Here is a 23,173-nt window from a genome sequence, read left to right on the forward strand (position 1 = left end):
ATCATCCTGTACCTCAGTTTCCTTATCTAAAAATAGAGATAATCTGACCTTCTTTAAAGAGTTGTGAGGATTAAGTGAATTAATAATTTAAAAGTGTTTAGAACATGGGCTGGCAGGTTATAAGCTCTTGATAATGTTAGCTATTAATTGAATTTAAACTCCTTGGCCCCTCTTTCAAGGCACTTTATAATCCGGCCTCTGCCCGTCTACCCGTCTGTCTCATTATTTCTTGTCTACTTCATTTGAGTTTTGCTGGTTTCCTCACTGCATCATGAATCTATGCATAGTTCCACATGGCTTCCATTGCCTGGAAGGTCCTTAATTCAATTCCTACCCAGTCTTCAAAGATCACTTCAAATCCCATGTCCTCTATTACCTCTTATTACCAATTATTTCTTGAGTTCGCATCAATCATCTTCCCATTTGAGTTCATAGTGCCATAGAATTTAGTGAATAATTACACACTCATCACTCCTTCATATGAAACCGTTTTTGTCTCCCTAATAGCCTGTAAACTTCCTGAGTGCAGAAGCAATGTCTGATACTTCTGAGCTCTGTTTCAGTGGAGTGAACACCTTGCCTTTATTCCATTTCAAGTGTCTGTAAAGAGATTCAATGCAGGCAACAGAGGAGGATGTGGATAATTTATAGCTTTAATAACAGATTAATTAGGGGTGGGGATGATAGCTTCCTTCCTGTCTGTGGCACTCTCCAAAGACAGAGATTCCCTTCCCCAAAGGTCCGGACAACCCCTGCTTCATTTGTGAACCAAGAAAGCAGAACACATCTTACCCACATAAGCTTATCAAACAGACTCTTGCCCCTGTCATTTCCTCTTCTTTCCATCTTCCAAGAGAAAATATTAGATTTTGAGTTTCTGATGGGTTATGATCATGTCTTTCTCTTTCAGTTCTTCCCTGTTGAAAGTCTCAACCCTTAATTTTTCTACTGATCATCAGGACCCTTATAACCTCTAAGCTTGTAGGGGTGATCTCAGGAGTAGATGGACTGGAACAATTTGCTTATTATAAACAAGACTGGGAAAATTGGTGAAGAACCCCTACAGAGGTCTGGAATGCAGAAACCTTGCCCAGAATCCTTATTCTGTGATCATTTCAAGCCTGAACTGCAGCCTTACCTTACTCCAGATAAATGTCATTGTTTCATGTGTCTTCTAGTCCCCCACTGTTTCCTTCAGTGATTCTTTATGTTCTTCCTTGTCAATCTCTATCCCCAAATCATTTCTAAGCCAGTCACAGGATTGCTAGCCTAGTTATTGAGTGCAAAGCCACAGAACAAAGAGCCCAGAAAGGAGTGGGGCTAGGAGGGTTGCTGAGAAAAGAGGAACCCCCGCATCTGAGGGGAAGAGATGCAATTTTTCCAAGTCTGGCAGGAAGGCTCGGGCGTCCTCCAGAGCTGCCTGAGCTGCCACAGTAAAGTTGGGGTCACCAGAGATTAAAACATCAAAGACACAGGAATGGAAGTAAACGTCTTCAACTGGTAGCCCTTCCTTGCACAGCTGTCTGGCGGTATCAATGGTGATAGCTCCCCGACGACTGCGCTCTGAACGAGAAAGTCGCTGGCTTGGAGGGCATCCCCCAACACAGAGCTGCAGGTCCTGCTCAGCTGAGAAGGCCCTGGCCACATCCTCAGCTACTCTGATGGAGAAGGAGAGCTGCTTAGCTGTCTGCCGAATGATTATAGTTGTGCCAATATAGGCAGCTTGGATCTCCACATGGCTCCCAGGGTTAGCAGTTCGAATGGATAAACTTGAGCCCCCAGGTCTGTCACCTCCGTTGATAGATCCATCTTCAAAGGCTGCAGGAAGATTGTCCACCTCAGCCTGGTAGACCTTCTGATCGATGCATTCCTGCATGTTCTTAAATATAATGGTGAGCTGTGAGGGCAAGAGGGAAAACAGCTTATTTGGGGCGCTGTGCATCCCCCTCCACTTATCAGGCCTCATTACCTATTCAGGGATCTGATCCCAGCAGAGATGCAAGGCTTGTCATGGTCCTCACAATTCGATCCCTTCTTTATGTTCCAGTATTGCCTCAACCCTGCTCCACCCCTCTCTCCTTTTTGGTCTCAATTTCAGAGACTCCCACAGGAGAAGAAGCTTCCCTTCTGTAACTCCTCAACCCAGGGCTCAGCTTCCCTCTCCCCAACTTCCTTTTCAGTGTTTTCTGCTTTGGAGCAAAATTCCCACCGAGGGGAAGTGATTTACTGGAGCAAGTGTTGGGTGGGAGGGAGTGATTCAAGATGTGGAAGTAGTCGAGGAGGAAAGGGAATAGGGAGCATTGCTATGAAACAGTGGGAATGGCATGGGAGAGGTACCCGGGGGTGACCATGAGAGGGTCTGGAGGAGCAGCTGAGTCCCTGACCTTCCGGGTGGTGGTGGCGTTGGCCCCCGATGCCACGGGGGAGCTGGTGGCCTGGACAAAAAGGAAGTCATTATCCAGCAAGGGCCAGGCTCCTTGGACACGACACGTGTGAAAGTGGTGGTGGAAGCTGCGCACGTGGGGGTCCCCGAAGGAGGCGCAGTGCAGGAAGCCTGGGGGCCGACCGTGCAGCCGGGAAAACCGGCCTTCATAGTCACAGGGGTCAGGGGCTGGAGGGCCAGAGGACCTGACCGGGCCGGCGCCCGGCAGGGCGGGGCCTCGGGGCGGGGGAGGGGCGGTGGGGCCCTGGCGGGAGCAGTTGTGCTGGATCATCAGGTCTTCGATGCCGTGCACCGCAGAGTGGAAGGCAAGGTCCCCGCGGCAGGTGCGGGCCGTGCGCCGAGTGCAGAGTGCGTAGGAGCGGAGGGCTCGACAGAGGCCGCTGGAGCCCACCCCTCCACCCCGGCCTCCTCCTCCTCCTCCTCCTCCGCCTCCTCCTCCTCCTCCTCCGCCTCCTCCTCCTCCTCCTCCTCCTCCTCCTCCTCCTCGGAAGGCTCCAGGCGAACCCCCACCTCTAAGGCTCAGGGTGGACGATACATACTCAGCATTGCAGCGGAGGATCTTGCATTGAGAATGAGCTGAGGACGGAAGGGAGACAGGATTGTGAGATGGTCCCCAGGTCCCTGCTCTATCATGACTCTCCCAGATCCCATCAGGGAATGCAGCCGTTCCTAAAACCCAGCTGAGAGCCCTCCCCGGCCCCCAGCCCCCAGCCTCCGAGCCCTGTTCGCGTTCAGTCTTGCTGAAAACGTGCAAGCCCTGCTATATCTCTCCTGCTTGTTGACCGGGGCTTCCCAGCGCCCTTCCCAAGCCGGGTGGGACATAAAATACACCCATCTGAGAGTGGGGCAAGTGACTGCGGCGCCTCCGCACCCACCTCTTCTCACTCACACATGCTGGCATGCCACCCCTACATAACAGTCTACCCTCTAGATTCCCCAAACCCTTCCCTAACCCTTCCTTACCATGTCCACAGAGGAGCAGCAGGAGAGTGAGAGTGCTTAGAGTTGGGGGATTGCCATGGGGGGACCAGGCACTAGGGGACTGGCCTGGGTCCCCCATACCTAGCCAGCCAGGTCCCCCCAGGCTCCGGTTCTTTCCAGCTGATGACCCTCCTACCTAGGGAATTTTGACCGGACGTCCTGTAAGGGACTGAAAAAAGAAATTTGGCTGGGCATGGGGAAAGAGAAGAGTTGAAGACTGTTCAGAATGATGTGAAGAGAATCTGGTGCGATCAAGAAAAAGATAAGTAGACTGAAGTTCGGGGAGAATGGGGCTCTCCAAACTGGAAGTGCCTGTTAAGCCTTTGTGCCCTGCTCTTGTGGCCACTTTCCGGTCCCTTGTGCAATACCCCTAGGTGGGGGCGGAAGAAAGGTTGAGTGGACTCAGGGAGGCAGAGAGGCAGAGTCCACTGTATTGCCCCATTCTGAGCTACCACACAGCAGAAATGGCAAAAAAAAAAAAAAAAAAAAAAGAAAAGAAAAGAAAAAAAAAGAGGAATCATGTGGATAGATCAGTGCGCTCCTCAGTAGAATTAGGATCTGAAAATACTTCAGAAACATGCCTCTTATTTGCCCCTCTCCGTTAGGAGGGGAGACCTCTAGGGGTCATTCATTTCTTTTCCTCCTTTGTGTCAGAATTTTAAGCAAGAAGGAGTTAGGGTGGTAGACCCACCCCCTCTCTAGAACATCAATATTCAAATGAAAAGGGAACCAGTCTCTTTTATTTACTCTAGAGAGCTGCAGTTACAATCCCTCTCTCTCGTGGAATAATGGGATGCAAACCAAGCATGCAGATCAATATTTGTTTGTTGTGAGTCAACAGTTCTTATAGTTTTCCAAACCCGACTGCAGAACCACTCCTTCCATTAATCTTCACTTTGCAAGTTTAGAAGTTTTCAGTCTTGATGAGGACGGGGCTTGGGGAGGGGCTAACTCCTTTTGCCAAACTACCCTCTCCTGGGGTAAGGATATGACTGAGAGACAGTCATGCAGAAGGGAGAATAGAATGATGGGACCAGAGTTGTGGGGAGAAGTCATTTACAACAAGGAGTAGCGCCCACCTTTGGAAGTCCAATGTGAAGGGCACTGCTAAGTGGGGGCAGGGTAGAAGGGTATCAGTGACTAATCATCTGAGGCTAAATTTGGCGTTGGTGAGAAAACCACAGAATAGGAGATGTGGGCAGCTCCTCCTGGAGAAGGAGACTTCATCAGAAGTCTTGAGGTAACAAGGTAAGGAGAACTAAGACTCTCAGGAGAGAGAGGGGGTTTAAACTTCTAATGGCCAGAAGCCAGAAGGAAATAAGACGGAAGAAGAAATGGAGATTGGGGCAACTTGGTAGGGAAGAGATCCTAGCTTTTGCACCAGAGACATCCAAGTAAGTGTCGTAATTTTATGAAGGTCTAACTTCAATCCAAAAGCTTATTAAAGGAATTGTAATTTCATTTTGACTTACTGTTTCCAGAGGTCAGACATTAGTCTGATATCCAATTCTCCAGCCATGACTGTCTACTCTGTCCATCAGCTCCAGCCAGGGGATCCCCCGTCTCGTTCTTCATGTCTCCCCCAGTTCCCCGGACCGGCTGCAATCTCACTGAGGTCAGGGAACCAGAGAAGGTCTGGTGTGGGGGGATGGGGGAGTATATGGCTGGCCGGAGTGCTGGACAGCTGAGCAGGGGAGGGAGGTGGCTACTGAGTTGACTGTTTTAAAAATAGCTAAGTCCAAAATTCCAGGAAGGTTGGTGGGGGTAGGGTGTGGGAATAGGGGGAGTGGGGAGGGCAGGAGGATTAGAAAGAATATGGAGTATAGGGTGCCAAGTGGGGGAGGTAGGGCAGAAATATGATAAGCAAATCAGATATCCAATTCAAGCTTATATAGTTCTAGTCACTGCCTACTCCAGGCAGCCCTCCAGCATTGTCAATAATGAGCTCCTGGCCTTTAAAAATTAGAGTGAACAGTTGTGTGACTTTTGTTCACCACCCTCATCCCTGCTGTATTGAATACTGTATTTAGTTTCTACAGAGCATATCTAGGAGGTAGCTGAATTTAAATAAGGTCCATAGCAGAGGTATTTCACAGCCCCTCCCCACTCTTTGCAGAGTATTTCAGAAGGACTAAAGAAGCCAGCTGTCTAGAGAAGAAATCTGAGCTCTGAGTTGTTTAGGATGAGGGTTTATTTCACTCTACCAGCTCAGATCCTTGCAGCTGTCTGTCCCCCTGCCTTCTCCATTTTCATTCCCTTCATTTATGTAGCAATTCCTCTTCCCAAACATACACACAAAAATATAACCTCCTGAGCTGCTGGAGGAGGAGGCTAGCAAAGGCAAAGAGACAGGCGGGGATACTAACCACTGTACCAACGAGGAGCTGTTAGCAAAGGCAAAGAGGTGAAGCAGGGATGGGGATAGAATTTTTTGAAGGATATCAATCCATAGAGGAGAGGAACTTAGGGAGATAAACTGAGGGAAAAAAAGAGATTCAGAAAGATACGTTTATGGAGTAACATAATCTTGTGACCTTTCAAGACAGTGGAAGGTAGTGATGTCCTGTTTTTGCAGCCGTAGGCATCAGACATCCTCATCTCTTAGTACTTGCCAAGTGAAATTGACACAAAGGCTGATTTCAAATAGTGTCCCTAAGGCATCTATCTGCATTAACTGACTCCACATTTAATTCAGAATCCGGAGGCCTACACAGTACTCTTCTCTTTGTTACACATATTATCTGGAAAATTTAGCTTTTCTCTCCACCACGTGAAACCATATCACAAGGGCTTTTACTACAAAAATGTAAAATGACCCAAACCAAACTATCCAAGTGACTTTAAAACACAGCAATTTGACCATGGCATCCCAAGTGGGATATAGTCTGAGAATAAAGAGGAGTGCAAAAATATTTTAAAGCGGTCATATTGTTGGTGGTAGTGTTGGTATTGTTATTCTGAAAGCATTGTAGGGGTATTGTGGGATAAAACAAATGAGTCTTTATGAAACAGGATTTTTGATGTGGAAGAAAAAGATAACAGATTTATGATGGATGAAATTAAGTAAAAACTCTATAATTCTGAATTTAAATTGGAAGTATAAGTCATAGTTACACTTTTATATATAACATATACTTAAAGTTTATAAAGACCTCGTGGTGTATTTTATCTGAAAACATTCCCTAACTTTATCCTGAAAAGGCCTAGAAACAATAAGCCAGTAGCAATGAACACCCTTGTGTCCAATTTGAGTTATCTAAATACCATTTGCACTAAAAAAATTCCTTGGAGAAATGGCTGATTTCAGATATGGGACAGGAATTGTCCAAAGCAAGCAAGTGTTCAAAGACTATGACTATTGTATCAAAAGGCTTAGAAGCAACTAGAATAGTTCCCACTGGCCAAAGATGGGACAATTTGAGTGTCAAAATAGATGCTATCTGCAATAGACCTAAACATATTAGATATGCTTAAATCTGTGATTTCACAATGATACTTAAAAATAAAAACCTCATTGGTCATTGTTGGAGAATGATATGGGAACAACTCATTATTTTGAAACTGGAAAGAATCAAGCATTTATCCTAGTTTTCCTGGGGGAACTGAAGATGAGGGGAAATCTTCTCTTTATAGAAGTTTTCCAGCAAATAAATGAAGAAGGTATGGCATAATTACAATATCAACATTTTACAACTCGTAGTGAATTAATGTATCTAGGCAATGATAACAATAGCTGTTACCATCACAAAAGGAGAGACAAACGTGTCTTCCTGATCATAGGTGAATACCCAGTTCTGCCTATGAAGTAGTCTTGCAAAAAAACCCTTCAGTCTGAGTCTTATCAACCACTAGTCTAGAACTTACTATCTATTTACAAGACACGTGGGAGGCATCAAGTGATGCTTCAGAGATGCAAATCCAGACTGTGGGAATACTCTTTAGAACAAGTGACCTGGGTTCTTCAACTAATAAATTGGAAAAAAAAAAAAAAAAGAAGAAGAAGAAGAAGAAGAAAAGATGGAGAGGGAAACTATAGACTAAATACATTTAAAGAGACATCAAACAGTTGCAGAGTATGAACTTTGTTGGATTCTAATTCAGGAAAACAAAAACGAAATTATGAGATAGTTGGAGGAACTTGAATGTTGATGAACATTTACTGGATCCTTAATGATTTATAAGGAATTATTGTTAAAGTTGTTGGTGTGATAAATGGTATTTTTTAAAAAATAAGTGCTTGTCTTTTAGAGATACATCTTGAAATATTTTCAGATGAAAAGATATGATAGCTGGGGTTTGCTTCCAAATAATTCAAGATGAGGGAGAACCAGGTGGAGGTAATGATAAAATAAGATTGAAACTTGAATTGATAATTGTTGAAACTGGGTTATGGAGATACAGGAATTCATTATATAAGTCTCTTTCTTTCGGTAAATGTTTGAAAATACCCATAGTAAAATTTTAAAGAAGGAAGCCATCTGTGGGCTCTTTGAGATTATTGAAGAAATTTGACCAATATCTTGTCAAATCTCATCTATTTCCGAGGTAAAAAAGAATTGGATTTATTGCTGCAGCAAGGGAGAGAGTGCTGCAGTGGAATTGTGGGATCATTTCAGTAGGGGAAATTAGAATTTGCCTTTTGTAGAGACGAGGCTTCTGTTGGATGATTCTGAATGAGAGTTTAAAATAGTAAGGGCCAATTTTGGATTGAATATTGTCAAAAAGAAAGAGTATTTCAATGATTGGGTATCTAAATTTCTATCTAGGATGCAGAAAGATTAAAGAAGGATTGGAGACAAAATTGGTTAAAATAACAAAAAAAGTAGCAACTACCCATGTTAAGAGGGAATGTTTGGACATTTTTGTTGTTGCAGAGTGGTCTTGTCTCTATTTAGTTCCAAACACAGTTGTGGTGTGGGTCTAATAAGCTGAGAGTTAATAATTGTCAACCTAGACTTCTACACTCAGCTAAAATATTATTCCAGAATTAAAAATGGGTAAAACATTTCAAATGATCCAAAACCTGAAGGAATTTACCACTAATAAATTCTAATTAAAATTACTGTTTAAGGGGGGAGGGTATAGTTCAAGTGGTAGAGTGCATGCTTAGCATGTATGAGGTCCTGGGTTCAATCCCCAGTACCTCCTCTAACAACAGATAAATAAGTAAACCTAATTTCCTCCCCCCACCAAAAGAAATAAAATACAAATTTTAAAAAATAAAGTTACTGTTTAAAATATTTACTACAGAAAGGATGGTTTTGAGCAAAGAAGAATGAATGAAGATGAGAGAGGGAATGGTAAACAAAGAGATAAATGTATCTAAATCTAAACAAAGAATTGCCGTATTTTAAAAATGACTGCTTAATGGCAGTGAAAAACACAATAATAACACATAAAACAGTAGAGGAATTATGATTAAAGCTGTCTTAGTTTCTCATATTGTTTTTGAGTGTCAAATTTGATTGGATTTATGCTTTAATAATTATGAATTGTGGGGGTAGGTACCAAAGTAACAAAAAAATAGAGTGTGTTATTTCTAAACCAAGAGGAGAAAAAAAAAAGGAATTAAAATAGCAAAATAAATATATATAATGGGGTACTACTCAGTCATAAAAAAGAATGAAATCTTGCAATTTGCAACAACATGGATTGACTTGGTGGGTATTATGCTAAGTGAAATAAGTCAGACAGAAAGACAAACACTGTATGATATCACTTATATGTGGAATCTAAGAAATACAACAAACTAGTGAATATAACAAAAAAGAAGCAGACTCAGATATAGAGAACAAACTAGTGGTTACCAGTGGGGAGAGGGAAGAGGGGAGCAGCAACATAGGGGTAGAGGATTAAGAGGTATAAGCCATTAAGTATAAAGTAAGCTACAAGGACATATTGTACAACATGGGGGAATAGCCATATTTTGTAATAGTATAAATGGAGTATAACCTTTAAAAATTGTGAATTGCTATGTTGTACAACAGTAACTTGTACAGCAACTATACTTCAATAAAAAAAGTAATATGGAAAAGTAACAAAATAAGGCTAAAACTTGATTATTCAAAAGAAGACAAGAAAGAAGGAGAAAAACAGAAGTATAAATCAAAACACAATGATAATGTCATAATCCAAATTTAAAAATCAGGTAGTTCTCACTGCTCTGTAGAAAATGATTTTGGTGGGTGGAGGTATATACCTCAGTGGTAGAGCTCATGCATGAAGTCCTGGATTCAATCCCCACTACCTCCATTAAAAAGAAAGGAGGAAAGAAAGAACAAACGAACGAAAGAAAATGATTTTGGAAGTAGGGGAAGAGTGGAAGCAGAGTCAGCCATTCAGGACTGTGACTGTGGCCATGGAAACAATGAGAAATGGTCAGTCTTGTCTCAGGTAAAGCTACAGGACTTCCTGATGCTCTGATATTGTTCTTGAGACTAACTGTTACTACTTTTGACAATGCCTGTTTTTAGAAGTAGATAAGATTACTTCTCTCGTGATTCTTATAAAGCCTTAGTCTGTTTTCTCTTAGTCTATGGCTCTTGATAGGAAAAGTTCCTCTGCTCTTCTAGAAGATAGTCACTCACTCTTTGTTGCACACTCAGGATGATTCGGAGCATGGTTCAGGTCTTTTGATCTTTCCCATTCCATTTACAGACCTATCTCCCTTACCCCTTTGACGTCATTTATATTGTAGTTTTAAGTTACTACATGCTCATTCAGTGTTCAGAATCTGTAAAGAAGCTGAAACAGGGAAGGTAGTGGAATGAGCTGGATAATTTGTATACTGTTTGTGCTGAGGTAAAAAAAAATCCCACCTGAGGGGCTGAGGGTGGAGCTATCTTTGAAAGCACAGACAAGGTTAGCTGACAGGAGATATGCAGCAAGAGGGTATTATGGTAGTTTTACAATAAGGGGGAAGTCTTGGAAATGGGTAGGGAGAATTGTCATGAGACAATAAAAACAGGTCTACCTTGGACAAGGCTAATCATGATACTAAAAGTAGTTTAAATAATAGCGTTGCTGAACATCTGCTGGTGCCAGATACTATGCGGAGTGAGCTGCATGATGATATTTCTAATCCTTATTACAACCCTGAGAGGTAGATTTTTATCCCTATTTTACAGATAAGGAAGCTGAAGCTCAGAGGACCATCTTGCCCAAGGTTTGCCTAATTCAGGTCCAGATTAACCTGACGCAGAAGCCAATACTCTTTGCATTATAATGTCTTTTATAGATTCAAAAGTGGCTGAGTTTAAAGTATGACAAGGGAAACAGAAAAAGTACAGATTTAGACAAGGATGTGCGAGAGTAGAACAGAGAAAACAACCCCTAGATCTTCAGATTAGAGTGCTGGCTAAGAGAATGGGCCCATCAGTAAGTGTAAGAACAGAAACAGCCTGGCATCCAGCTTTTATGTACCTAAGGAGTTCAACTGAATTCTAAAGTGTTTCACTCATTTAAACTACATAATTAAACCCCTAACTTCTAACAGTATGCTGGAAAAAAAATAGAAGACAGTAATTTCATAGCCTTTTATTTTGTGCCAATTAAAAAAAAAAAAGAAAACAAGATACTTTTTCAAATTCTTTTCAGATAAACCCAGTGGTGGCCATTACAGTATTCAGTTGATATAGGTATAAGGGCCTATTTGATAAATTCACCATATAATAAAAGTTGCCCTTTTGGGCAGCTTGATATATTTCCTTTTAAGAAGCAGTGAGAATTATATAACTCATTTTCTTTCTCTTTTTGTTTTAACTGTTTAGAAACCCAAAAGGAAATATAATGCTCAATTACAGTATTTATATTAGCTTGCGTTTTGCTATATATTTTGTCTTTTCTGTAGCTTTTGAATTTTCTGTTTTTAGGTTAGTTGTTTGTTATATTTTTTCTTGGTTACAAGTGAGGCTTTTTTTTTTTTTGCAGATTACTTCAAATTTAAATTAAAGTTAAAATAAAAGTAAATCAAATATTTTTGAAAGTGTGAGTTTAAATTTAAATGAAATAAAAAGGCATTCTTTTTTTGTAGCTTGGAATTTTTCCATTTTACCCATTTGGAGCAACTATATAAAGACACATTCTTTATACCACCTTTATCCACACATTTGATTTTTTTTTTATCAATTCCTGCAAAGGTGAAGAAAGCAGTGCTTGCAATTTCCTGTATTAAGATGAGAGTTCCCAAAATAAAATGTTTCTAAAATCAAAGACCGCCAGTGCAGAAAAAGATAGGTTTCCTTTTGTTGAACTTATTAGGATGTTGGCAGTGTCATTACTTGGGACTGAGAGTTTATAAATTAATGGTTCTTAACTTTTTTTGGATCACAAACTCCTTTTGTAAATCTAACAAGCAATAAGAGCCCTATCCTCAGAAAGATGCTCAAATATGTGTCCTTGACATTTTAACATAATTTCTTGGGGATATATATACCTCTTACTAGAGTGTTAAAATAGACAAGAGGTGATTCTTCACTGTGATACTGCCAAATCCTAGCCACCACCTCGTCTGGGAGCCTTTACTGGGGACAGTGGTAAGAGCAAGGTAGACACTTGCTAAATTAACCTTGAGAAAGTCAGTCAATATGTAGCTCAAAGCAATAACGGAACCATAGGCAGATTCTTCTTTTCCAGCTCCAAGATTATTTTACATTGCCTTTGAAGCAAGTCTACTGTGGCCCTCAAGCAGTTCTGAAAATCAAGTTGCTGAACACTATCCATTACAGTATATGTCCTATATTTTGTGTTGTGTTTTGTTTTGTTGTTTTTATACTGTTTTTATTTACTTTAAATTCCACCAAACATTGAGCTTAAGTATATGCTAGCCGTATGTTCAGATTTTTTAAATTGCACAATGTATTAAACAATTAGAGAAAATTTAAGAGGTGGTATAACTAGATATCTTTGCACATTTAGTGTCACAAGTATAGGGACAAGCCATGCACTTGGAGGAAAAACTTGTCCAGGAATAAACTGAGAGGTCCATGGTTGCTGACAGAATCTCCCCTTGACTTCAGACGAGACAAACCAACAAGTCTGTCAGTATACGAAAACCACTGAATTCAGGACAAACAGTAGCAACAGGATGGATAGTAAAGAATTAGCTTTTGTCGGTTCAGATTGGGGGTCTCAGTCTGTAGTGGGTAGGGCTGGCTGGAGGCTAGAAATGTCACAGCTCAAGTCTAGGATCTGTAGATTAGAACAGCAGCCTGGAGACAGAATGGTTAGTGCATTCTTCATAAAATCTCTGAGTTTTCAAACAAGTTCCTACGATGCTTTCCTCAAACAGGATTTTGTTTTGCTTTTTTGGTTTATATTCATTTCTATCTTGAGGTCTTATAGAGGTGAAAACTCACGGTTAACTATTTGGGTAGAACTCAATTCTGTTGCTGTAAAGTGTTTTTGTGTTTCATGCTTCTTTTGTGGTGCAACATCCTGACCACTTACCCTCAGGTGAAGAATTAAGCACACTATTAAAAAAAAAATTATTATTTTGATGGAGCCAGCCATCAGAAGTTCCTAATCTCCACGGGAGCTGCAGAGCTTCTAACATCTGGAAAAGGGATTATTTTCTTGATTGTAAAGGTGAATGTGTGTAACTGGTAAGTATGGAGCAGAGGCAGTGAAAGTAATAAAATTAAAAAAAAAAGGAGAGATTAGGGTTCAAAACATATTGAGGTGTGTCATAGGGACCTTGAGTGTAAAGCTGACTTCAGTGCTTCTAGTGGGGCCTTACTGACATTGTGGGAGGGGCAAAGTGGGAATGTCCTGCCCAGTCCGGTGCGTTTAGCATTCTTGCCTCCCATCCCCTGTCAGGTGCCTTCAGCATCCCCAGCCAATGTAAAACTTTAAATGCCAGGAATTCTAATGCTGGCTTCGCTGGGGTGCTGCAGTCATGCTAATGCTTCTTCACTTCCTCTGGTGGAATTAATTGCACTTTTTCCCATTCCCAGGAAGAGACTACCTCTTCTCTAGCCCTAATCAATTCTAGTTTTTGTTTGTTTGCAAAATCTTCCTACTTTTTAAAATGAAACTTTTTTGTTTTTTTAAAATACACATAACAAAATTTACTATCTTAACCATTTTTAAGTGTACAGCCCAGTTGTATTAAGTATGTTCACATCGTTGTGCAACCAATCTCCAGAACTCTTTTCATCTTGCAAAACTGAGACTCTATCCATAAATATACATTAAACTTTTTATTTTGAGATAATTATATGAGGCAGGTATAGCTCGGTGGTAGAATGCATGGCTGGTTCAATCCTCAGAACCTACATAAACAAACAAACAAACCTAATTACCTTCTCCACATCAAAAAAAAAAAAAAAAAAAAGAGAGAGAGAGAGATAGAGAACTATAGCTTTACAAGCAGTTGAGCAGTTGTAAGAAATAATACAGGGAGATCCCAGGTACCCTTTATCCAGTTTCTCCCAATGGTAACACCATGCAAAATTATAGCACAATATTACAACCAAGATATTGGCACTGATACAGTCAAGATAAAGGACATTTCCATCACAAGGATCCCTCATACAGCCACATTCATTTCCCTCCCATCTCCATCTCTACCTTAACATCTAATCCATTCGCCATTTCCATAATTTCGTCATTTTAAGGATGTTATATAAACAGTTTACAGTATGTAACCTTTGTGGATTAGCTTTTTTCACCCAGCATAATTCTCTGGAGATTCATCCAGGTTGTGTGTTTATCAATAGTTTGTTCCTTTTTATGGCTGAGTAGTATTCCATGTATCACAGTTTGTTTAATCATTCACCTATTGAAGGACATCTGCCTTGTTTCCAATTTTTGGCCTTCGTTAATAGATCTGCTGTAAACATCTGTGGAAAGCGTTTTGTATGAACATTAATTTTTATTTCTCTGGGATAAATGTCCAGGAGTGCAATGCTAGGTCATGTGAAAATTGCATAGTTAAAAAAATTAAACTGTTTTTAAAAAATAAACTTCTCCAGAGTAGCTGTACCATTCTACATCCCCACAAGCAGTGTATGAGTGATCTGGTTTCTCTGCATTATTCTCACCAGCATTTGAGGTTGTCATTATTTTTCATTTCAACCATTCTAATGGGTATGTAGTCATATCTAATTGTGGTTTCAATTTGTATTTCCCTAATGGCTAGTAATGCTGAACATCTTTTCATGTGCTTATTTGCTATCTGTTTATTCTCTTTGGGGAAATGTTCCTTCATGTCTTTTGACTGTTTTCTCATTGAATTTTTTTATACTGTTGAAGTAAAGAGTTCTTATGTATTCTAGACAACAGTTCTTTGTTGGGTGTGTGAATTACACATATTTTATCCCAATTAGCAGCTTGTCTTTTCAGCCTCATAACAGGTCTTTTGAAGAGCAAACAGTAAATTTTGATGAAGTCTACTTTATTGGTTTTTCCTTTTACTGATCATGGTTTTGGTATCAAATCTTTGTCTAGCCCTGGATCATGAAGAGATTTTTTCTAAAAGTATTATACTTCCCATTAGGTTGGTGATCCTCTTTGAGTTAGTTTTTGTATAAGGTGTGAGACTTAGGTTGAGAGTTCTGTTTGTTAGCTTGCTTTTGGTTTTTGTTTGTTTGTTTGCCCATGGATGTCCAGTTTCTTCAGCAATGTAATTGGAAAAGCTGTTCTTTCTCCAATGAATTGCTTTTGAACCTTTGTGAAAAAAAATGAGTTGGCATATTTGTACGAGTCTACTGCTGGGTTCTCTGTTCTGTTTCATTGAGCTGTATATTTTTTCTTCTGCCAGTACCATACCATTCTTTTTTTTTTGTTGTTGTTGGAACATATAAATGCCTTTATTTTACACAATAGGATCATTCCAAACACAAGTTGTGCGAAGCAGTACCATACCATCTTGACTACTGTAGCCCTTTAATAAGTCTTGAAAATGGGAAGCTGATATCTCCCATTTAATTCTTCTTTTTCAGAATGTGTTTTAGCTATTCTAGTTCCTTTGCCTTTCCACATAAGTTTTAGAATAATTTTGTCTGTATTTACAAAAAAATCTTGCTCGGATTTCCCCTTTACTAATTTTCCAAATTGTAGTAAAGTACACATACCATAAAGTTCACGATTTTAACCATTTTAAAGTGTACATTTAGTACATTCAAAATTTTGTGCAACCATTACCACTGTCTAGTTCTAGAATGTTTTCATCACCCCAGAAGGAAGCCCTGTACCAAAGGAAGTCGTTCTCCACCCTCTGGCAATTATGGATCTGCTTTCTGTCTCTATGGATTGGCCCATTCTGGACACTTTGTATAAATGGAATCATACAACATGTGACCTTTTATGTCTGGATTATTTCATTTAGCATAATGTTTTCGAGGTTCAACCAAATTGTAGCATATCAGTACTTCATCCCTTCTTATGTCCAAATAATATCCCAGTATATATACACACACACTACAGTTTGTTTAATCATTCACTCATTGATGGACGTTTGGGTTGTTTCTACCTTTTGACTGTTGTAAATAGCATGCTGCTATGGGTGGGCATGTGCAAGTATTTGGTATCTGCTTTCAGTTCTCTGGGATATATTCGGAGGAGTGAAATGACTGGTTTTGTTCTATATTTAACACATTGAGGAGCCACTAAACTGTTCTTCACAGCAGCTGCAACATTTTATATTCCTACCACCAGTGTATGAGGGTTCCGGTTTCACCTCATCCTCACCAACACTTGTTATTTTCCCTTTTAAAAATTATAGCCGTTCTGGAAAGTGTGAAGTGGTATCTTACTGTGTTACTGATTTGCATTTCCCTAGTGACTAATGGTACTGAGCATCTTTGCACGTACTTGCTGAATGAATGAATACCTTCTTTGGAGAAATTCTTTTCAAATCATTTGCTCATCTTTAAATTGAGTTGTTTGTCTTTTTGTTGTTGAGTTATAGCCCTTTCATTCTTAAAGGGTACTTTCACTGGATATAGGAACCTGGGTTACTGTCTTCTTTCAGTGCTTGAAAAATTTTATGCCACTTCTTCTGGCCTCCATGTCTCTCATGAGAAATTTGCTGTCATTCAAATTGTTTATCCCCTACAGGTAAGGTGTCATTTTTCACTGCTTTCAAAATATTTTTTCTGCTTTTAGTTTTCAGCAATTCGACTATAATGTCTTGACATGAATTTGTTTGGGTTTATCTTCTTTGGGGTTTTCTCTGCTTCTTGTATCTGTAGATTTATCCTCTGCTAAATATAAGTTTTCAGCCGTTATTCCTTTTAGTACTTTTTTTTTTTTTCAGTCCTATTCTTTTTCTCTCCTCCTTCTGGAAATCTGATGACACAAATGTTAGATCCTTTGTTATAATCCCACAAATCTCTGTGACTCTCTTCTCTTTCTTTTTCCATTCTGTTTTCTTTGTTGTTCAGACTGAGTAATTTCTATTGGTCTGTCTTTCAGTTCACCGATATTTTCCTCTGTCCCATCCACTGTGCTGTTGAGTCCATCCATTGAGGTATTGTTTTTATTTTACATTTTAGTTATGAAATTTCCATTTAGTTCTTTATAGATTCTGTTTCTTTGCTGGAACTTTTCTTTGCTGGTCTTTTTTTCTATTTTTTTTTTCTTTTCAAGCTTGTTCATAATTGCTTGTTGAAACATTTTTATAATGACTGCTTTAAAATCTTTGTCAGATAATTCTACCGTCTCTGTCATCTAGGTGTTGTCTGTTTTCTTTCAGTTCAAGATCTCCCTCATTCTTGATATTATTAGTGCTTTTTCATTAAAGCTTGGACATTTGGGACTCTGAATCTTATTTAAACTTTCTGTTTTAGTTGGCTTCTTCTGATACTAATCAGGCAGAGGAATTGGGGAGCAGGGTGCCTTGTTATAGCCAGGCAGGTGTAGGAGTCTGGATTCCCCACGTGGTCTCCATTGACACCTGGAGAGGGGCTCCTCGTTACTGTTGGGCAGGTTAGGAGTTCCAGCTCCCCACAGGGCCTCCACTGATGGCAACCTTACTACTCCCCACATGGCCTCCACTGACACTGGGGGTAGGGGTGGCCTTGTTAGCACCAGGTGTTGGTGAAAGTACTGATTCTCTGTGAAGTTTCCTCGGACACTAATCCAGCAGGGAAGGGAAGGAACACTTCCTTATAGGCCTGGTGAGAGTGTAAGTCTAGGCCCCCCATCCCTCTGCTGGTGCAGGTAGGGGTGAGCCACGATTCTGTGGCATTTGGGTGGAGTAGAGCAGTTATTATCTAAAAGTTTTCTATTTTGCCGGGCTACCTCTTTCCTGGTCCTTTGGCTAGGAAGAGTGGGCTTTTGTTGTTGTTATTGGTGTTCTGGTTTTGTTTGGTTTTATCTGGCTGTATCTGCTGGCATTTCCAGGTTCCTGGCTTCTTCAGCTGCAGGCCTGGGATATGTGAGGCAAAAAGAATACCCAGGAGAATCAGCACTGTGAGGTTCCTTGGGTTTTGAAGCCCCTAGTTGGTCTGCCTCTTCCTTTCCATCTCTCAGAGCCTCTTGTGTTTTTTCTATATGCAACGACCAGGGTTTTAGTTGTATTAGCAGGCAGAATAGGGAAAAGTACATCTACGCACTCTTCCTCAATCAGTTCTCTTTTATTCACTTGTTTATTTGTTTTTCTACTAGACTGTGAGCTCTTTAAGTGTATTTTTGTATCTTCAGTACCTAATCTGGCACTTAATCTATAAATGTTTGAAAAAAGGAAATAGAACATGGGATGAAGTGAATGAGTTGCACTCTTCCCTCATCCGTCTTTAGGTGTGTGTTGCAAGGAAGAGGAGGAGGCTTAATCTTGTTCCAAATGATGAAATTTCTCCTGGTGCTTTGATGCTGAGAAAGGTGGCTAGTTCCAGGAGCCAATACTACCTCGTTTTTCATGTTCCAAAAATTACTGGCAGGTGGCACAGTAATTGATGAAAATGGACTTCTGACCAAAACAAGGAGGCTGATTTCCTTTGTGACACAGAGAAATACAATCTATTATCTTGCACCCACCCCAGATACAATCTCAAATTTTTGCTCTGAGGATTAGACACTTTTTTTTTTCAGCCTTGGGAATACAGGTAGCTGCCTAGTGGGAACAGAGCTGGAGTAAAAGTAAGTGGGCTTTGTTAGGCTCCTTGGTAGCATGTGACAACAGGATTACTTATTTTTTGTGAAAATAAATACCTAGCATTTGGTTAGTCTTCTCTCTAATTTCTGGCATTTAAACCTATATAGGAAGGTGGAGATTGGATGACTGGAGGACTAATATTTTCTTTAAATGACACTTTAACATTGATACTTTAAAAGCAAAACAAAGCAACAAAGAAATCCCACAAACACCCCGTATCCTACCACGCAGTTTTTCTGTCAGGCCCTGCTGTGTACACATCATTGATGATTCAATTTTTAATTCTTTTTCATTTATTATCAAAGATTTTTTCTGATGTTAGTGCATGAGGGTTACTTTTTAAAATTTCTATTTGAACTCGTGTAGAGTTAATCACACTGCAGTGATTTGACCAAAAAGGCCTGAGGGGAGGCTTTTGATTGTTTCATTTTTGGTTTTCTCAAATTTTTATTTTGAAAAATTTCAAACCTACTGAAAAGTTGAAAGTGTAAAATAATGAACATTTAATTACCCTTCACCTAGATTCATTGTTAACCTTTTGCCATATTTGCTTTCTTTTTGTCTCATAAAAGGTAATTTGTATATATTTATGTGTATGGCTTTAAAAGTTCTTTCAGTCTGGGTATGCAGCCCCGTTTTCATTTCTTTCTCCTTCCTCCTCTTCCTTCTTCGTAGTTATAAAATTTGAAGCTCCCAAACTCTGCCTTTCTCTTAGTCTCCCACGAGAGAGTTAAGCCCCAATCCTGCTGACCACCGAGCACCCATAGACTGAGTGATTTTCACTTGTGTGTAATGTAATATTCGTTTTGGCCAACAGAGTATGGTCTAAAGTCACACAAAATGGGAAATAAACAAGACAAACAAACAACATCAAACAACAACAACAACAAAACCTGCCCCTGGACTAGGACCTCCTAGCGTTTCTCACAGGATGGCTTTCAGGAAAAGTTCATGATTAACCTGCCAAAGCCCAACTGGAGACATTTTCTTTTCTGCGGATCGCAATTCGGGAAATCACTACAACTACAATGAAGTTGAGAGTTCTCTTTCTCAGTCTTTCGTTCTTTTCTCCGGACATTTGTCCCTGGTCTTGGGAACTCTGATCCTGTGTGCGCGATCCTTCCTCAGCTCTGGGAGCCATGCTTGGGAGTTCTCTCAAGCGTTTTCTGCTCCAAAAAGGAAATACGAAGATGAAGTAGTGTCAACGTGGATAAGGTCCAGCATTCAAAACTCCGAAAAATCTACGTAATTGAGGTAATAACAGGCGCCAAAAGGCAACGCACTTGAATTAGACTCATATATTCTCTAACGGACCGTTTCACTGTCGTCCCTGGTGGTCTAGTGGTTAGGATTCGGCGCTCTCACCGCCGCGGCCCGGGTTCGATTCCCGGTCAGGGAAGAATGTTTTTCTAATTTTCTCCTGCCTTTGATGACTTACTTTTTGTTTTTCCAGTCAGATCCCACATGGGAGACCGCAGCTGAAACACAGGCAATGCAGAAAAGCACAAAGAAAAAATCGCTGATAATTCTACCACCCACCGAAAACTATTACCCAGTTTTTTGGGGTTTTTTGTTTGTTTTTGGTCAGAAAGAAAAATAAATTTATTTCAAGTGACTTGAAACCTAGCATTTGACTGCAATTTACCAGATATGCCCGAAAGACGAAATTAACATCGAAGAAATCTGTTACCCAGTTTTTGAAACAGAAAATAGAACGGTATACATACTGTTTTACTCTCAGCTATTTTTTCATTAGCAGCTTTTTATAATTTTTTAAAATTGAAGTATAGTTGATTATTACCAGCTATTTTTAAAGTTAGTATCTTTTTAACACTTTGCGGTGGAAAGAAGTGTACTTCAGCAACATATTTTCTTTCAATTTAATTATTTAATTTTTTAGAAAGGTAATATATTTAGGTTTTTAGGATTCAAATATGCAAAAGAGCATAGCTGATAAACCTAATTTTCACCTCCACCGTCTAGTTTTCTTTTAATAAGGCAGCCAGTGTTAAGGTTTGTAATTATATTGTAAATATTTTACGCAAATACAAGTATATGCGTACGTATGTATACATTTTAAGAACGCTCCCCATCCCCCCACCCCAACATTAGTGATAGCAATCCGTACACATTTTCCTAAACTTTGCCTTTTTTACTTAATATTTTGGAAATAGTTCTAGATTAGACAGAGCTTCCTCATTCTGTTTTATGGCACATAGTATTCCATTGTACTGATAGCCCATAATTAACAGGGCCGGCTTCCTACTGATGACAGGTTATTCTAATCCTTTGCTATTACAAACAATGCTGCTGTAAATAATCTCCTATATATGTCATTTTGCACGTGTGTGGAATAAATGTCTAAGAATTGAAATGCTGATTCAAAAGGTATGTGCATATGTGAAAGTGTAGTAGCAATGTACCTCCTTAGAGGTCGTTCCAATTTACACTCCCACCAACAATGTACATATAAATATAATTAAAAAAAAAAAAACTCGTGTTTTTTCATCAAAATGGAGTTGATCAATCACATTTCTGGACTTTCACTTTTTCCCTCCTAAAATTTTGGTTTTACAAATAACACTTCGATGAGTATCTGTGTAAATACATCTTTGTGTAGAGCCTTAGATAATTGCTTTAGGATAAACTCATAGATGTGGAATTACCACTTCATATCTTATATTAAATGGATTAAAGAATTAAATGTAAGAACTGAAATAATTAAAAATTAGAGGATAATTATTTTAATATTGGGCTGGAGAAAACTTTTTCAAGGTAAAAGCAAAGGCAGAAACCATAAGGGGTAAAACTGACAGGTTTGACCACATAAAAACAGAAAACTGCCCATCTGCAAATCCTATAAATAATATTAAAAAACAAATGGAAAACTGTTATAAATCAGTAATATACACATGATATAATTACCCAATAGGAAAAATAGACAAAACATAAGACTTGGTCTCAAAACTAATACAAATAATTAGTAAGTTTATGAAAAATGATCAACCTCAATAGTAATAGAATAAATGCAAATTAAAAAGAGACTCCAAATTTTTATGCTGCCTTTTCGTAAAGATAAAAAGAATGATGATATCTAGTTAACTGATGTAATTTGGTAATATTCACTGAAAAGAAAATTGGTGACACACAGCAATTTGGCAATATGTGTCCAAATTGGTGACACACAGCAATTTGGCAGTATGTATCCAAAACTTTAAAATGTATGTATCTTTTCAATTGCAACTTTATCTTTATGCATTTGTGTTGAGGAACACTCTCAAATGCGTAACGATATGGATGCGCAACATACCATTACATATTTGAGAGTGTTTCCTCAGCATAAAAAGGTTAACTTCCGCATTAAGGCCTTAACTCGTCTACTGGATTTCAGAGGCCCCTTTTAAACGGCAGTAGATGAAGTAGAATTGACTTTCCTTAAACCTCTGAGATAGTAAGAAACTACCACGGAATTTTCAATAGGATCATAGGAGAAATCCTAAAGACCTTCTTTTCCTCTTCATCCTTTGGTTTTGTGTTGAAGTTTCAACATAAATCCCAAAATCTGCAAGAAAGTGTAAGACCAAAACCTGAAAAACTAGTCATAAGTAAGCATCCGGAATTTGTTTGCTGCAGGCGTTGGTGGTATAGTGGTGAGCATAGCTGCCTTCCAAGCAGTTGACCCGGGTTCGATTCCCGGCCAACGCATTGATATGTTCTTTTTTCTCGAGACTTTGAGTAGACCATTAGTAGGGGAGCTGGCAAAAGCTTTTCGTTCTGAGACTCCCGAGCCCTCGAGGAGTATGTACCGAGAGCGAAACCCCATGTTTCTTGTAACTGGACCCCACCAAGAGAAGCCCGTGTGCTGACTTTGGCCGCTTGCTTCGCACCGGTTACAGTAATTATCCTTTTGGGGTCTTTGAGGATTATGTGAAATCCAGGAGGCTGCTCGGATTTATTTTTCTGAATACTCGGGCGAGGAGGGGCGGAGCTCAGATTTACAGAAAACTCAAAATAAGGAAGTCGCCCAAAGAGTTCCTGAGAGAGAGCAAGGGAAGCAAAAAAAAAAAAAAAAAAAAAAAAGGAGGGGGGCGTGTGGAGAGGGTAACCTCAAGCCCTTTCCCAGTTCACCAGTTCCGCTTCTCGTACGGTTCCACCATTCCGGGGGCAGAAAACTCAATTCCAGGGTACAAGTTGGAGAACTAATAGGAAAATACCCTGGGGCTGCCTAGGCAGGGCGGCTTGATTCTTTGAAGAGAAGTGACAAGAGGAGGGAGACTGGGGATGCGGTCCCCGGACTGCAGGCGACGCTCAAGTCAGGACCTGGGAGTGCCGTGGTCCAGCGGAGGGGTCGATGCTGGCACTGGCACCATGCACGGAATTCTGAGACCCAGATCCAGGTGTCAGGGCTTCGAGATTGTGGAGAGGAAATGTTCGGCATTTTAACCTATGCGAATCACGTAAACCAGGCAAAGAAAGCCGCAGCACGAGGTAGACATCCCTGCTTCAAAAGATATTAAATCCAGCTGCAGTGCGCCGCCTCTCGGGTGGCGCGCCGTGATCGTATAGTGGTTAGTACTCTGCGTTGTGGCCGCAGCAACCTCGGTTCGAATCCGAGTCACGGCACGTAGTTATGCCTTGCCTTGGGGGTTTAC

The 23,173-nt window shown here is 40.1% G+C and overlaps 1 protein-coding gene, 1 long non-coding RNA gene and 3 other non-coding genes across 6 annotated transcripts; 4 read left to right on the forward strand and 1 right to left on the reverse strand.

Moving 5' to 3' along the window:
• Nucleotides 1-635: 635 nt before the first annotated feature.
• On the reverse strand, nucleotides 636-3,541 carry HJV (hemojuvelin BMP co-receptor). The gene is made up of 3 exons (XM_074349339.1): nucleotides 3,407-3,541; nucleotides 2,385-3,019; nucleotides 636-1,897 (listed from the first exon to the last, which is right to left on the reverse strand). The coding sequence occupies exons 1-3, from the start codon at nucleotides 3,501-3,503 to the stop codon at nucleotides 1,274-1,276; spliced, it is 1,356 nt and encodes a 451-aa protein (XP_074205440.1). The 5' UTR covers nucleotides 3,504-3,541; the 3' UTR covers nucleotides 636-1,273.
• Nucleotides 3,542-3,586: 45 nt separating this feature from the next.
• Nucleotides 3,587-20,646, forward strand: LOC141574346 (uncharacterized). 2 transcript variants are annotated; one of them, XR_012501262.1, is made up of 2 exons: nucleotides 3,587-4,818; nucleotides 19,339-20,646. It is a non-coding gene; the product is annotated as an uncharacterized LOC141574346 (long non-coding RNA). The 2 variants fall into 2 exon arrangements; XR_012501263.1 differs by having other exon boundaries at nucleotides 3,587-4,672.
• TRNAE-CUC (transfer RNA glutamic acid (anticodon CUC)) lies at nucleotides 19,849-19,920 on the forward strand. Its single transcript has one exon. It is a non-coding gene; the product is annotated as a tRNA-Glu (tRNA).
• A 1,508-nt stretch (nucleotides 20,647-22,154) lies between the features above and the next one.
• Nucleotides 22,155-22,226, forward strand: TRNAG-UCC (transfer RNA glycine (anticodon UCC)). The gene has a single exon. It is a non-coding gene; the product is annotated as a tRNA-Gly (tRNA).
• Nucleotides 22,227-23,072: 846 nt separating this feature from the next.
• Nucleotides 23,073-23,144, forward strand: TRNAH-GUG (transfer RNA histidin (anticodon GUG)). The gene has a single exon. It is a non-coding gene; the product is annotated as a tRNA-His (tRNA).
• Nucleotides 23,145-23,173: the final 29 nt, after the last annotated feature.

The sequence above is a fragment of the Camelus bactrianus genome, chromosome 21, assembly GCF_048773025.1.
Source record: "Camelus bactrianus isolate YW-2024 breed Bactrian camel chromosome 21, ASM4877302v1, whole genome shotgun sequence".
Classification (NCBI taxonomy): domain Eukaryota; kingdom Metazoa; phylum Chordata; class Mammalia; order Artiodactyla; family Camelidae; genus Camelus; species Camelus bactrianus.